Source organism: Pogonomyrmex barbatus, unplaced genomic scaffold, assembly GCF_055798465.1.
Source record: "Pogonomyrmex barbatus isolate J1 unplaced genomic scaffold, ASM5579846v1 scaffold2, whole genome shotgun sequence".
NCBI lineage: Eukaryota > Metazoa > Arthropoda > Insecta > Hymenoptera > Formicidae > Pogonomyrmex > Pogonomyrmex barbatus.
In genome coordinates this window covers 2,795,921-2,810,831 of record NW_028297116.1, presented here as the reverse complement: position 1 = coordinate 2,810,831, position 14,911 = coordinate 2,795,921, and the positions used below count along the sequence as shown (strand labels likewise).

Sequence of the window (14,911 nt, the reverse complement as noted above, 5' to 3'; positions counted from 1 at the left end):
AAGGCAAAGTTCCGAGTTTCGTCTCTGTGGAACATTCGATATTTATGGATTTCCCTTTCCCTTTTTATTAATTCCGGAGCGAGGTGTATCGCTTCTCGACAAGTTGTTTATTAGCGAAATGCAGTGAGAGTGCAGAAATGTGCGAGGGCGTGAGTTACACGCGAGACGAATTAATCGCGATGAGACGGCGAGGTCGGTTTCTACTCGAGCCTTCTCCTCATCTCTTCAGGAAGGAGGCGCGCTGCGTTTCCGTCTCGCTCGGGTCAGTTCCACTGTGAGTGTAGGTATACGCGTAGGCACAGTCGTGTGGGTGTAGGTGTAAGTGTAGGTGTGCGGCGTATGTAGCGCGCAACGTCGCCGTCGCGTCTCCCCCGTGTTCTCTCGTCATCGATTGTGCGCGCGCGCGCGGCGCAATCGGGGGATCGCTCGCGAAGTTTCTCTAGAGGTAGGCCGCGTAACCGCCACCGCCGCGCGATCGCCTCCGTCCTCGCGGCCTGCAGCGGAAGAGAACGGTGCGCGGGGGCTCGCGATTTCCGAATCGAACGAGCGAGCGAGCGAGCGAGTAAGCGAAAGAGAGAGAGAGAGAGAGAGAGAGGAGAACGTGGGTGGGAGGGAGAAAGAGGTACGTGTGCGAAACGGAGTGGAGCGAGTGAGCGCGGGCAGGCGGGTGGGTCCTGCCGAAGCGTCGTCGTCTGTCGCGCCGCGGGGATCGTTCCCGACCTCGTGGATCGTCAGGATCGGGTCAGCCAGTCAGCGAGCCAGCCACTTACAGGCCGCCATCTTGCTGCTTGCGAGAACGGTGACAGACGGGCCTGCCTGCTGTCGCGATCTGAGCGGAGTGGAGCGGAGTGGAGCGGAGCGGAGCGCGGTGTGGCGAGAGGCGAGAGGAAGGAGGAGAAGGAGAGAAGGAGATAGACACATAGGTAGACGACAAAGTCCCTTCATGCGGTACGCGCCTATGCCATCCCCGTCGCCTATGCCTCATTCTACGTACGATCGCAGTCGAGGATAGTTGGAAACAGCGGGAAATAGCCTAACGAGAGAAGGAGGAGGAGGAGGAGGAGGAGGAAGAAGAAGAAGAAGAGTATCGGCCGCGCCGATACTCACAGTCGAGTGCTAGGTACACGTACACACACGTACACAAAGGCGCACGCGCGCGCATACGCACGCACGAACGCACCTTCGTCATCGTCGTCGCCGTCGCCTCCTCTCGCAATGGCAATGGAGACGCCGAGGGAACGAGAGATTGCTGCCGAGGACAGCATCAAGGTGGTCTGCAGGTTCCGGCCGTTGAACGACTCCGAGGAGAAGGCCGGCTCCAAATTCATCGTCAAGTTCCCGTCCGGCGGCGAGGAGAACTGCATCTCCATCGGGGTACGTGGGACGCTATAAAGCCTCTGTGCAAATGTGAACGACTCGGCGCAATCGTCGGGATCCGTTCCCGTTTTCTTATTGTTGCATATATTGTGTATAGATATATGTTCTATGTATGTGTATGTAGATCTATGACGGAATTGTGATTCATGTTTCTAAGGCTTTTAAAAGTGCATTCTATATTTGGCATTTTACACTACCTAGGAACATTTTTAAGTCATTGAATATTATATACAGTAAATGCAACAAAGGTTTAGATATAATGAAAAGAATGAGAAAAAGAAAAGAAAAAGAAATAAAAAATAGGAAATAAAGAATAGGGAAGATATAGAAAAATAAATTTTGCGATATAGGAATCCATGCTTTATGCTGATATTTCATATGTGTCATATGACAAAAAGTTTCTAGAAGCATAGATTGATTATAGAATAGTAAAGCTTCTAAGTCTCTAGAAATTCTTTATTATGTATTTAGCCAATACTCTCAAAAAATTTTTTATACGACACATGAAATATTAGTCTCAATATACATATAATCAAGAAATATCAAGCTGTTCTTTCATTGGTGAAAAATAATTTTCTGTTTACAATTCTTTATATTTAATTCCTTATTCCTTATTTCCATTCATTGTGTCTGTACTCTAAGTTGATATAGTTAAAATTATATGTATAATTAGAATTTTGTGTGTATTTAATTAAACATTGATATTAAGTAAATTATAATAGTAGAGAAGTAAGAAAATTTATGTTACTTAAAATTCTACAATATGTAACAATTACAAAATTTACTTTTGTTGAAAACTTGTTCTCCCAAATATAAATTTTTGGATACGTGATATATTGATTGTAGGGCAAAGTGTACCTCTTTGATAAAGTATTTAAGCCAAATGCTACGCAAGATAAAGTTTACAATGAGGCCGCAAAGTCTATTGTCACAGACGTTCTGGCAGGATATAACGGAACCATTTTTGCATATGGTCAAACATCGTCAGGTAAAGAATTGTACAAGATAATTATTATAGAACTAGGTGTTTACTAATTTATCTAGTATGATTTTTAGATTTTACTTCGATTTTATACTAAAATCAAATTCTACATTTATACTTAAGAATGCTCAAATTTTGCATGGAGAAAATGAACGTTATAAAATTCTCCATATGCAGGTAAAACGCACACAATGGAGGGAGTCATTGGCGATCCCAACAAGCAAGGAATTATTCCAAGAATCGTCAATGATATCTTTAATCACATCTATGGCATGGAGGAGAATTTGGAATTTCACATCAAAGTATCATACTTTGAAATTTATATGGATAAAATCAGGGATCTCCTCGATGGTAAGATCATCGCTTAATCCTGCATTAATTTATTAAATCATGATGTTAGCACAATAATATCTCCCTTACGTGCTTTTCAAAAAACCTTGTAAATTTTTTTCAGTATCTAAAGTTAATTTAAGCGTACATGAAGACAAGAACCGGGTGCCGTTCGTGAAAGGCGCGACTGAGCGGTTTGTTTCTAGTCCTGAAGAGGTGTTCGAGGTGATAGAGGAGGGCAAATCAAACCGGCATATCGCCGTGACCAACATGAACGAGCACAGCTCACGTTCCCATTCCGTTTTCCTTATAAACGTCAAACAAGAGAATCTGGAGAATCAAAAAAAGCTCTCCGGTAAGCTGTATCTCGTCGATTTAGCCGGTTCCGAAAAGGTAAGATTGTATAAAAGAAATATATTTTTTTTTATTTTTTCCACTCCATATTATTATATTTTTACGTTCTCATGTTTCAATAGGTTTCTAAAACTGGTGCAGAAGGAACGGTGCTAGATGAAGCGAAAAATATTAATAAATCTCTGTCTGCACTTGGTAATGTAATCTCGGCCTTGGCTGACGGCAATAAGACTCACATTCCTTATCGTGACTCCAAGTTAACGAGAATCCTGCAAGAATCCTTGGGTGGCAATGCTAGAACCACAATCATCATCTGTTGCTCTCCCGCTAGCTTCAACGAATCTGAAACAAAATCAACTTTGGATTTCGGTAGATTTTTTAAAGATTTCTTTGATAAGCAGCAATACGCCGCTCTGTTCTCGGCAGATTTTGTGGAATGTGTTTATTACAGGTAAACGCGCTAAGACCATCAAGAACGTTGTATGCGTGAACGAGGAGTTGACGGCCGAAGAGTGGAAACGTCGTTACGAACGCGAGAAGGAGAAAGTGGCGAGATGGAAGGGCAAAGTGGACAAATTGGAAGCGGAATTATCGCGTTGGCGACAGGGTGAGACTGTCAAACCAGAAGAACAAGTCAGCCTAATTGAAGGACCGGATGTTACCACACCAATCACTACATCCATTGAAGGTAATGAAGGCAGAGAAAATAAACGGTTCGTTTGAATAATTAAGACAAAAGAAAAGATGTAAGAGATTAAAAATATAAAATTATCTTGCTGATACAGATTAAATATGTAACTTTCACAAGTTGGAATCGTAAAGCGTTTTGTTTTGTAGGCAAATTGGATGATAGTCCGATGCCTGCGACTCCTGGCGGCGGTCTTATGATCGGTTCCCTCTCGAATGAGGAGAGGCAGAAGCTCGAGGAGGAACGCGAGAGGCTGTATCAACAATTGGACGACAAGGATGAGGAAATTAATCAACAGTCGCAGTATGTCGAAAAGTTGAAGGAGCAGATGGAGGAACAGGAGGAACTTATCGCCAGCGCGAGGCGAGATTACGAACAGTTGCAGCAGGAGATGAATCGAATACAGCAGGAGAATGAGAGCGCTAAAGAGGAGGTGAAGGAGGTGTTGCAAGCGCTGGAGGAGCTTGCAGTGAATTACGATCAAAAATCGCAAGAGGTAATTGATTTGTGAACGATGAAAGAAAGATTATTCAGAAAAACATACATATTTTTATCTATGCTATTCTAATTTCAGGTTGAGCTGAAGAACAAGGAACAGGAATCAATGACTGAGGAACTTTTGGCTAAGCAAGTAGCTCTGAATAACACCGCGTCCGAACTACAACAGTTACGTGACATGTCGGCCCATCAAAGAAAACGCATCGCAGAGATGCTAGCAAATTTCCTAAAAGACTTGGGGGAGATTGGCGTGGCTATCGGTGGCGAATCTAACGAAAACCTAAAAGTAATAATATATTTAAATCCTCTTAAATAGAATAAAAATATAAAGATATTTAAATCCATTAATAGAATAAAAGTATAAAGATTAGGTTTACTTTCTGTGATTTATTTAACATAAATTTTACAATAGATTTTGTCAATTATGATCTCAATCTGTATTCAAGATCGCTCCACCGGAGAGCAACGGTAAATTGGAGGAGGAGTTCACAGTGGCACGATTATTCATCAGCAAGATGAAGTCTGAAGTGAAGAATTTGGTCCAGCGATGTCAGGGATTGGAAAGCTTCCAAGTAGACTGTAACAAGAAAGTGAGTGGTCACGGTTGCGTTTCACGTCATCGCATTAATCACGATTTCCTTTCCGCGTCTCTTTTCTCTAATTAATTTTCATCTTGCGTCAATGTCTAGGTTTCCGAGTACGAGAAAGACTTGGCCGAATGCCGGCTGTTGATTTCACAACACGAAGCCCGTATGCAAACGTTAACGGAATCGATGAAGGAGGCCGAAACGCGTAAGCGAGCCTTGGAAGAGGACGTAGACGCGTTGCGCGAAGAATGCGCCAAATTGAAGGCCGCCGAACAGGTGCAAGCGGTTACCAACAAGGAGAAGGCTGAGGAAAAAGAGGCAGCGACGAAAATGCGAGTGGCCTTGGAAGAACAGATGGATCAGCTGAGAGACGCGCATCAAAAACAGGTTACTTATTTGTCAAATATTTCAGCTATTTACTAAGTTTTTAATTGTTCAATTTTCAATTTAATTATCATTTTTTCTTAAAACTTTCTAACTTTCGATCTTATTCTAATCAAGGTTGCCGCGCTCAGAGATGAACTGTCTGAGAAACAGGAACTGATCAGCGAACTTAAAGATCTCAATCAGAAATTCACTTTGGCGCATCAACAGATGCAGGCCGATTACGAACGACTAAAGCAAGAGGAGGCTAATAAGTCGGTTAAGCTGCAGGAGCTTATGCTGTTGAACGAGCGCCGAGAACAAGTATGTTTGATACAAAAATTCACGTGGTGGTACATTATTGATCATAGCATAAAATTTCATGCGAAATAAATTTATGATCACGTTAAATGCCTATTCTAGGCAAGAAAGGATCTCAAGGGATTGGAGGATACGGTAGCCAAAGAACTGCAGACTTTGCACAATTTGCGCAAGTTGTTCGTCCAAGACTTGCAGGCTAGAATAAAGAAAACCATCAACGCGGAGGATAATGAAGATGACGGTGGTTCTCTCGCACAGAAACAGAAGATATCCTTTTTGGAGAACAACCTGGATCAACTAACTAAGGTATAGTTTTAAACATCAGCGAATCATATATCACACTTATTTATCATATATTTTCTATTAATGTGTCACTATTGATTAATTATTTATAATTAAAATGTGAAATTTATTACTTTTACTCATGTGTTTGTATTATTAATTGTTACTGTTAATGACTAACTTTATGCGTAAAATATTAATTACAGGTGCACAAACAACTCGTCAGGGATAATGCCGACCTTCGCTGCGAGTTGCCTAAATTGGAGAAACGATTGCGGGCGACCATGGAGCGCGTCAAGGCCCTGGAGACGGCGTTACGTGACGCCAAGGAAGGCGCGATGCGAGATCGTAAGCGATATCAGTACGAGGTGGACCGAATCAAGGAGGCGGTTAGGCAAAAGAATCTGGCGCGTCGCGGACCAAGCGCGCAGATCGCCAAGCCGATTCGCGCCGGTCAACACCACCTGAGTAACGTCAATGCCATCAGAACCGGCAATCGTGGTAAGGAATAGTCTTTTTATCTCCCTTTATCTACGTAAGGTGCCAATTAAAATCGTCGTCCTTTTTTTTTTTGTCTTTTTTTTTCTCTTTTCGTTTTTATTTCGCAAATTTTCTTTCATATTATATGTGTATATATACAATCGTCTTGTTTTTTCTTTTTTTTAGATTCACTTAATTAAAAAAAAAAAAAAAACCTACATTGTGTGTCGTTGTGTGGGTTTGTTCGGTTTTACGTTACAAAAGGGGTGGCGACCCCCAGGCAGCTCTACGCTTTAGAGTAAGTGGGTCGATTTTGTTACATATTCTATATCTTTTTGACTTGGGCACGAGGCTTTTTGCGCGATTTCATTAAAGAGGAAATAAGCAAATAAATATATGTATATAAAAAAAACGAACAAACCTCGCGACGTTCCTTTCCAATGTACAATCGATCGTATCTTTTCTTGCATGGCGAGTTTAATTATTTGAGATACGATTTTTAGTTGCGCTGTATCAGTTATATCGGGCATCATGAAATGTTAATTTCATGAAATATGAAATTCTGTTTGATTGATCAATGTTTACTTTGGAGATTTATTTGTTTTCCTCTCTTTTTGTTTCCATGTTCCTGATCACACACACACATACAGATATGGGTAACAGCGTACAGTGATCGTGATCGCATAATGCCAAAATACCCTTCACTTTTACAGAAAACGAATGCAAGAACGCTTTCATCGACGAAAACAAAAGAATTCCAGCGGCTCTTATGTATAATGGATATGCATAAATGTTACAATTATTAACATTATTATTAAAATAAGGGCATAGTACTATATTGTCCACAAGGAGAGAGCACCGCCAGTTCTTTTTATTGTTTTTTTTCCTCTTTTTTTTTTTTCTCAGAGCAAGCATCTGCTTAGGTATATATAAGATAAGTGCATTAAATTATAAATATATTTAATCACGAGCGCTGCATGTCCTGTCGATGTAAATAGTTAATTTTTATAAATTATTTAATTTAATGTCATGTACGTATACATATATGCATGATTCGAATAGATATTGAAATGAATGTCTGATTCGAACGACCACACGAAGAAGTCTCTCATCACTCTTATGGAATAATTTATATTTATCGTCCCTATTTAAATCGCGCTCAGTCTGGAACGAACGGAGCAAATCAAGAAAAAAAAACTTGCCGCCATCCTACGAGTTCGAAGCGAAGATCGCGCGATCGCGTTGACCAGGAGCCTCGAGATCTCGAGAAGGAGGCAACGAATACTTAAGATGTTTAGTTCAGATGCCAATTAATTACAAATTAATCGAGAAGACGATCGGACATGCGGCTTTGAGCGAGTGTAAAGATGACCGCGGCTTAGACAAATATAATCGTAAGAAATCTCTCTCTTTCTACCCAACTAGCTAAGATAAGAATACCTCGCGATAAGAGCGCACGATAAAAGTCTCGCGTCCACGAAACTCGTAACATATATGCCTTAGGCACTAGCACAAATCTTGAAAATTGACTCTGCGCACGACTCGAGCACGATGTCCGATGTTTGGATTCGTCTGAGTGTGAAAAATCAGGACCGAGTTCTAGTTCCGTGGACCCGAGTTCCGAGGACTCCCGAACGCATCCTGCCGGAGGGCACGCTTGAACGGGATTCAAGCGTAGAATTGCTCTCTCCAGAGCTCTCGCGTTACGTCGCGAGTTGGCGTGCGGTCTTATCGGAGCGAGGGAAATTCATTTCGAGGACCTGTTCCGCGATACAAGATAGGAGAGCGATTTGGACGACTGTCGGCCATCGCGCGGTATACACAGCGCACAGTTCGCCGAGCATCTCTCCGATCTCTCGTGCGCGTCTAATTTAGTTTAATTTATCCTCGACACGCTCTTTGGCGACCAGTAGCGAAGCGTACCGAGCGACGGGAAGTTTCGGCCTTCCTCCGGCGAGCCTTGGAGTTCCTCTCCTCTCACTTTTTTCGGATACGAGCGAGTAATTTCGGTGAGATTCTCTCTACTTGTCGCGGTTCCCAAGAGGAAAAGAGAAAAGAGGGAAAAAAGGAAAGAGAAAGGAACCTTAAGAGTCATCGGAGTTTCGCGGCGTCGTCATTAATCCTTTTCGAGAGATCCCCGCTACTTTTTCTTTACACCTAGCTCAGTTCTCTCGCGCATTTGTATCACGTTATTTTCTACGCTTATTTTTTTCCGCCAATTTACATGCGAAATATCGTGCGACTTTTTGTAAATCCATTTATAAGGAATTCTTCTCTGTGTATGATCGCGCGCTCGAGACAGCCGTATTATTATTAATTTTAATCGCGATAAGATTCGCCCGAGACCGCATGAACGGCCTGGGCGAACGTCAACGATGGCCTTTCACTTGGTAATCGTGCATCTCCTCGTTACACGGCAATTCTGCAATTCTGCGTTTTTATCGTCGCTTCTGCAAAAGATCCACGATTGCGCATAATCGATGTAATCTCCCTCCGTCGAGCGAGGCTATTTATGAAACGTTTTCGATCCTCTTTACGCGGAAGCTCTCGCAACTGAATAAACGCGAGAGCGCACGCGGGCTTTATTTAACGATAATAGACTTAAGCGAACCGCATTGAATCTTTGTAAAAGCTTTTTTGTGGAGTACGACGCGGGGGAAACGAGATGTAATGCGAGAGAAAGTATTCGATTAATACTTTTTTTCATCCAAATTTCTATATATATATATATTTCTCTCTCTCTCTCTCTCTCTCTCTCTCTCTCTCTCTCTTTCTTTCTCTCTCTCTCAACTTTTGTGATATGTATCGAGGACGAGGAAGTTGCGTTCTTTTTTTTTTTTCCTCTGCTCATACGTGGCGAAAGACAACCGACGAAGCATGTGGTGCATTAACGTGAGTGCAATTATCGTTAAGCTATTTTTGTCGGGTGTATGTAAATATATGATATATATATATATATATATATATATATATATAAATATACATGTAATGTGTCACGTTAGTTTCTCGCGGCGGAACGTAGAAGGAAAAGGGTGCGTTCCGCTCCGTGATGAAAGAGAGCAAGCATGCGTTCTATGCACGATTGTATTTACCGCAGGTATAATATAATATACACACCTATAATGTTAATGTTTCTCTCTTCGATGCGCGTCCTTTCTTAGACGCTGATGAATGTACTTTCCCCTTCATCCCCCTCAATCGTGTTGCGCTGAAAACTGTAACTGTGTCCATGACGGTTCACGTTTCTTTCTCTTTCTTTCTCTTGCTTTCTTTCTCGATTAATTATCATGGAACAAAATCATCGGTTTCGACAAACAACTGTAATTCTGCGATTGCCGATTTCGGTCTCCCTCTCCCCTCCTCACCCACCCCCCCCCCCTCTCGTTCTTTTCTCGCGACGTGATTGAGAAGTCGAGATTATGTAAGAAATCATGTGAGAAATCGCTACCGATCTTTGTGATAGGCGATAACAATCCCTAAGCGCAACAGTAATCGATTCTTATTATTAATGATGTAATGTATCGAGCAATGTTCGCCGACGAATGCGGGGAAGACAGAGCTATCGGCATATTATTTTCGTAACGTCACCGGCGTGTCTGAAAAAATATACTACACTTATCGCAAGTCAAGTAGGCGAGATTATAACGATTTTTGTGCACGCAGTCAGTCACTGTTAAAGAGGAGGTCGATCTACAACCGTAGCTTTTTCTTCGTCTCGACGAGCAAAATATTTCTTGTCTCTCGCGATTTTTTTTAAAAAGTAAAGGAGAACGGAGAATCCCGTTCCATTGTCGAGAGACGATCTCAGAGAATATCAGCGAGCAGACCGACATTTAACTTCCGGCAGTCTACGCAACGATCCCGAAAAACGATTTTTGTAACGATCTTTTTTTGTCACGCGAGATATTTCCGCCAACATTTTCCGCATCAGCGATCGAGTTCAGATCTACCTCATCTGAAACAGCAAGTAGCGAAAACGAAATTAAAAAGGAAAAATAAGAAAAAAAAAAAAAGAAACGCATAGCTGCAATTCTAAACATTTTTCCTAGACTTTAGGTGGTAGTAAATTTGTATGCAGGGTGTAGAAGAGAGGCTGTAGAGCTACAAGGTACTATATAAATTGTAATACAACACTCTCCTCGAATTAAAACTGTAATTTTAAGATATTATATCGTTATTATTATTATTATTATTATTCGATTATCGAAACGACAATGCTTACATTGAAAAAGGAAAAATCACGAATGTATTCATTTATTGAAATGTATTTATTTATTGTCGCACCGCATACTGTCCCGGCGAAGTAATCTTCGAAAGAAATATATTTATAAGGTAATATAATAAAAAAATATATTATACATACACACATTTTATTGTGAGTACGTATCCTGCGTAAAATCCTAAAATTGATTGCTTGATTCTACGATATTATCCTTAAGTTGGAAAAAAGTTTAACTTTTATCAATTTATTCATAATTTGTTATTCGTTTCATATAGAAATGTTTATATTTTGCAGTTAATTCGTACGAAATTATTTCTTTTTTTCTTTTTATGTCAGTGGGTCATGATACAATTAAAGATGATACTACGAATTTGTGGCAGTAATACGTGTTATATTATAAAAGTTGAGTTTTATTTTTATCGATAGAATTGTACAATATATCATAGATATCAAAACATACCATATTCATAATACAATAAGCAACATGATCATTACAACAAGAATTTTCACAGGCTAAGTAGAGACCTGCATGTACTTGACGTAGAACGCACTTCTTTTTACAAAGTCCCCGGCAGTATTGTATAATCGGTCTTTACGTCGATAAATAATACTACATGTGGAAAACAAGAAATATTCAGCGTGTAACGCGTAAACAAGTATATTTATTTATACTACAAAATTACATACGTACGTATTTATCACTGGAAATTTTTATATAATTACAAAGTGTAAAAGTATTCGTGCATACGTTCTATCCTTTCTGGAATAATTCTGTACGAAAAGAAGTCTAAACTATAAACTAAATACATGTAAATAGTATTATGAAACACTTCGCAGTGCGATACTGTTCTTTTTTGGACGAAATTATTCCCGGACGATAAAATACGCGAATATTCTTCGTTTCCGCATTATTTTAAACTTTGTCACGATTGGAAATCTAGAAAAAATTGCATTATATTCATGAATGCGCAAAAAAATGCGTTTACGCATTTACAAAATCGGCATTGAGCGGATTGCTCCGTAAAGTCCAGCCTTACGTCCGAGCAATTAAGATTCGAGACACACAATGTCTCGACGAAAACGACAAAAGGCAGAGATATGTACTGAAAGAAATCTACTGAAAGATATCTACTGAAAGAAAAAAAAAAAAAAAAAAGATAAGAAAGAAAACGAGTTGGCAAATATACATACATACATACTAAAGATAATCTATACAATACAGAAATTTCCTGTTGGCCAAAGAATAATAAAGAGAAAGCATAGCAGCATGGCAGATATGTTCAATGAGCAAGTACATTGGCAGTGTGTGGCATATTTATTATTTTCCGGCAATAGAACGGAATATTGTACTCGTTCTCTAACTGGCAGTAATCTCATTATCTCCTAAATATTCGCAAGTAATCCCAAGCTTAGACTTGAGAGTACGTTCTAGAATCTAAGAAATCGACAGTAGAAGACCGCATGTAAAGGATAAGAAAACAACAAAAGGAAATCATCCGCGGGATCTTCCTGATCAACTGACCAAATTCGCCGAGTACCCGAGGTTTAATTAATGCTAACGATCCAAGTGATTGATAAAAATTACCGCGTGAACACACAAGAACCTGACGCGATGGTGATTCCGGTCGTCGCGACGTTAACGTAATAGCGTAGTGCACAGTACTATCATGTTCAGTATCAGCGAACCGCAGAGGAGGGCGGACAACCAACTGGGGCTCGCGATGATCGTCGTCGTATGATGACCGGAGTACACTGGCACCGTGCCATTTCGATCCCTATCGTTCGGCCCGCGAACGTAATTATCTTGGATGAAATCGCCCATCGCGCGAATCGTCGGCGACAGTACCGGCCGCGAATGACCCGCGTCGGAATATCGCGACTGTGGACGAGATATTGGCGAATCACGCCTTACGACGGGGCACGCCATGCTCGATCGTGGCGTCTGATACGACCATCGCGTGGCCTCCGACACGACGGAGCACCGATCGAACTCGTGCACAGACGGTTCGCGAGAAGGCGCGAGATTGGAAGAGCTAACCGATACAAAGCCGGAGCTTTGGCTAGACGATCGTGAAAGTGTGGGCGGCACGGCGGTCATCATACCCTCCTGCCAGTAACCACCAGCCACCCACGAGGTCTGCGTCACCGATCCGAGCTTCGGTGGCGACAGGATGCATTTTCTTTTACTGCTGGTCATCCTGAACAGATTCTCGTTGCTCGTTGCGTTGTACACCTTTCGCTCGAAGATTGCCGGTACTGCTTTCGCAGCTCTACTGTATCTCGGTGAATCTTCGCTCAGAAGAAGGGTGCTCAGGCTGTCGTTCAAACAGCAATTGTCCGATGAATTATTCTCGTTTTGAGAGACGGAGTTTAGACTTAGACAACTGTTGTTGCTGTCGCTTGCAGTAATTATAGATAGTTTCTGCCTTAATCTAAAAATAAATAAACATAATAGAAACGTCCGCAGATCGAGAAGAGTAAAAGTAATGTAAAATATTTACATTGCTGAATGTGATTTGCTGAATTTGATTTCAGTGCAAGATAAGTCATCTGCCGTGTAGACTGATGGTTTAATACTGTCGTTTGCTTCGCTTGAAATTTTATTCTTTTTGCTTTGATTGTTAAATGTCAGCTCAGGTGACATGTCATCCCTTGTATGTAACTTGATCTTCTTGAACGCTACTGAGCCGGTCAATGTATTTTTATACGAACTGGATCTTAGATTTACTAAGCCTATGACGAGTGCACATAATGCTATCTGAACAGAAACAGATTATAAATTATTAAACTAAATATATAAAAGTTCCATTCAAACATCACAATAATTCAAGTATTATTTGTTTAACTTACCATGTGAGATCGCGTGATATATTCTGTTATAAGCCAGGCATTATGAAGAATTGTCAAATTTTCAAGACTAATGATGCAGAACCATAAAAACATCAGAAATACATCAGAATTTTTCCTCCTACTCGTTAAACTTGCCCAACAAGCGCACAAATGAAAGAATAATCCACTGATTGGCAGCCAAATGAAATCGTAGTTGTATATGATCATTGGGAGCACTATCGTCGAAAGAACTCGGAAAACTGTTTCCAATTTTCTTGCTTTCTGCAAGAGTGCTAACCAACAATTATTTATTGCTACAATTGCATATGAAGTATCAAGCATTAATTTTATAATAACGTGACTTTCTTTGCACGTCTTTCCGGCAAATATACTTACACCAATAAACGCGTTAATTGGTTTCTTCCTGTAAAACAACATTTTATAACGAGTAAGCCACAGCGCTTGCCTATGTAACACATTCCGCACTGTTGATTTGCAGCCATTGCATAACGGATATTTCATTTCCAAATATTCACTAAATGCTTTCAGCTCTGCCTTAAAAAGCTTCTCGTTTTTAGGCTCAAAGTTGGATAGTTCCGACAGTTTCAGACTCTCTCGCTCGTTGCAGTATGTACAGAGATTATTCTTGAAAATGCTGTGTTTATCACTTCTTTCAGACAATTTACAATATTTTTTATGCACTTTCGAAATTGTACGCTGCTCTGGAATATCGTATGCATAATCGCCATTCTAAAATAAATTACATTTGTTGGCAAACTATATTAAGAAAATAGTTTTCTACTAAATAAATAAATAAATTACAATAAAAAAAAATACAGTAAAAAAAAACAAAAATAATTCACCTTGGAAAAACCATTATATTGTTCACACCACGGACACAACCACCAGCCCAGGTTTTGCCTTGAAATTTTCGTGTTCTCATTGCAAAACCAGCAGTTCACTTTCACAGGCCATCTTGCTCTGCAAAAAAATAATGCAAACAATAATGCAAATAACGAAGTATCCCCTTTTGCAAGGAAGGGGATAATAAGGGACGTGCGGAAAAAGTAATAAACAAAATCGACTCACCTCAGTCTGTGAAAGACTGTGAGACACGTAGCAAAGATCAAGAGAATCGGAGCAAATACAATCACAAAATCGAACGCTGCGTTGTGAACAGGCTCCATATCGTACTTGGCAATGTGACTAAAACGCGCTAAAAGCACGACTGTGCTGCGTCGCGAAGTAGCCGCCTCCTCAAAGTCCACGAGAAATCGTCAATCGTGTGCTGCATCTCCCGCCAAGCGATCGAGGGGCAGGGCACGCCATAACCTGAAAAAGGACGTTCAAAATAACGAGTAATGGACAGGTGTTACGAATGTCACCGCAAAATCACGAAAAGCGCGAAAAAGCGTGAAATCTTGGCGGGAACTTACTTGGTGGTAACGACTTATCCCCTCGTCGAGACCCCACGTCGAGAAAATGACTCCCAGGAAGACCTATTTCCTGGTCACATAACACGTGCCGGCAAATGCCCGCGCTGCGTTCGTAAAACGTTCGCGCGATTTCCGCGCTGCGTTCGTAAATAGACGCCCTGC

At 40.9% G+C, this 14,911-nt stretch overlaps 2 protein-coding genes across 5 annotated transcripts; one reads left to right on the top strand and one right to left on the bottom strand.

The window, feature by feature from the left end:
• The first annotated feature begins 96 nt into the window (after positions 1 to 96).
• Khc (kinesin heavy chain) lies at positions 97 to 11,609 on the top strand. 4 transcript variants are annotated; one of them, XR_016139285.1, is made up of 15 exons: positions 97 to 1,374; positions 2,224 to 2,365; positions 2,537 to 2,710; positions 2,814 to 3,082; positions 3,166 to 3,412; positions 3,495 to 3,731; positions 3,881 to 4,227; positions 4,306 to 4,515; positions 4,676 to 4,819; positions 4,919 to 5,203; positions 5,318 to 5,503; positions 5,603 to 5,806; positions 5,989 to 6,283; positions 6,449 to 6,560; positions 6,913 to 7,115. XR_016139285.1 is itself a non-coding variant. In XM_011643829.3 (14 exons), the coding sequence occupies exons 1-14, from the start codon at positions 1,216 to 1,218 to the stop codon at positions 6,933 to 6,935; spliced, it is 2,922 nt and encodes a 973-aa protein (XP_011642131.2). In that variant the 5' UTR covers positions 97 to 1,215; the 3' UTR covers positions 6,936 to 7,115. The 4 variants fall into 4 exon arrangements, 3 of the variants coding, with proteins under 3 accessions (XP_011642131.2, XP_011642132.2, XP_011642130.2); XM_011643829.3 differs by lacking the exon at positions 6,449 to 6,560; XM_011643830.3 differs by lacking the exon at positions 6,913 to 7,115 and having other exon boundaries at positions 6,449 to 6,840.
• LOC105430327 (uncharacterized) lies at positions 10,874 to 14,903 on the bottom strand. The gene is made up of 7 exons (XM_011643840.3): positions 14,750 to 14,903; positions 14,403 to 14,645; positions 14,177 to 14,294; positions 13,710 to 14,063; positions 13,335 to 13,595; positions 12,986 to 13,242; positions 10,874 to 12,916 (listed from the first exon to the last, which is right to left on the bottom strand). The coding sequence occupies exons 2-7, from the start codon at positions 14,498 to 14,500 to the stop codon at positions 12,121 to 12,123; spliced, it is 1,884 nt and encodes a 627-aa protein (XP_011642142.2). The 5' UTR covers positions 14,501 to 14,645; positions 14,750 to 14,903; the 3' UTR covers positions 10,874 to 12,120.
• Positions 14,904 to 14,911: the final 8 nt, after the last annotated feature.

Excerpts from the sequence above, each read along its gene's own strand:
- Khc (XM_011643828.3), top strand. The coding sequence starts at position 1,216 with ATGGCAATGGAGACGCCGAGGGAACGAGAGATTGCTGCCGAGGACAGC. Across the intron at positions 2,711-2,813 it reads AATCAGGGATCTCCTCGATG|TATCTAAAGTTAATTTAAGC; the intron begins GTAAGATCATCG and ends AATTTTTTTCAG. Across the intron at positions 3,413-3,494 it reads AAAATCAACTTTGGATTTCG|GTAAACGCGCTAAGACCATC; the intron begins GTAGATTTTTTA and ends TGTTTATTACAG.
- LOC105430327 (XM_011643840.3), bottom strand. The coding sequence starts at position 14,500 with ATGGAGCCTGTTCACAACGCAGCGTTCGATTTTGTGATTGTATTTGCT. Across the intron at positions 13,243-13,334 it reads ATATCACGCGATCTCACATG|ATAGCATTATGTGCACTCGT; the intron begins GTAAGTTAAACA and ends GTTTCTGTTCAG. Across the intron at positions 12,917-12,985 it reads AGCAAATCACATTCAGCAAT|ATTAAGGCAGAAACTATCTA; the intron begins GTAAATATTTTA and ends ATTTATTTTTAG.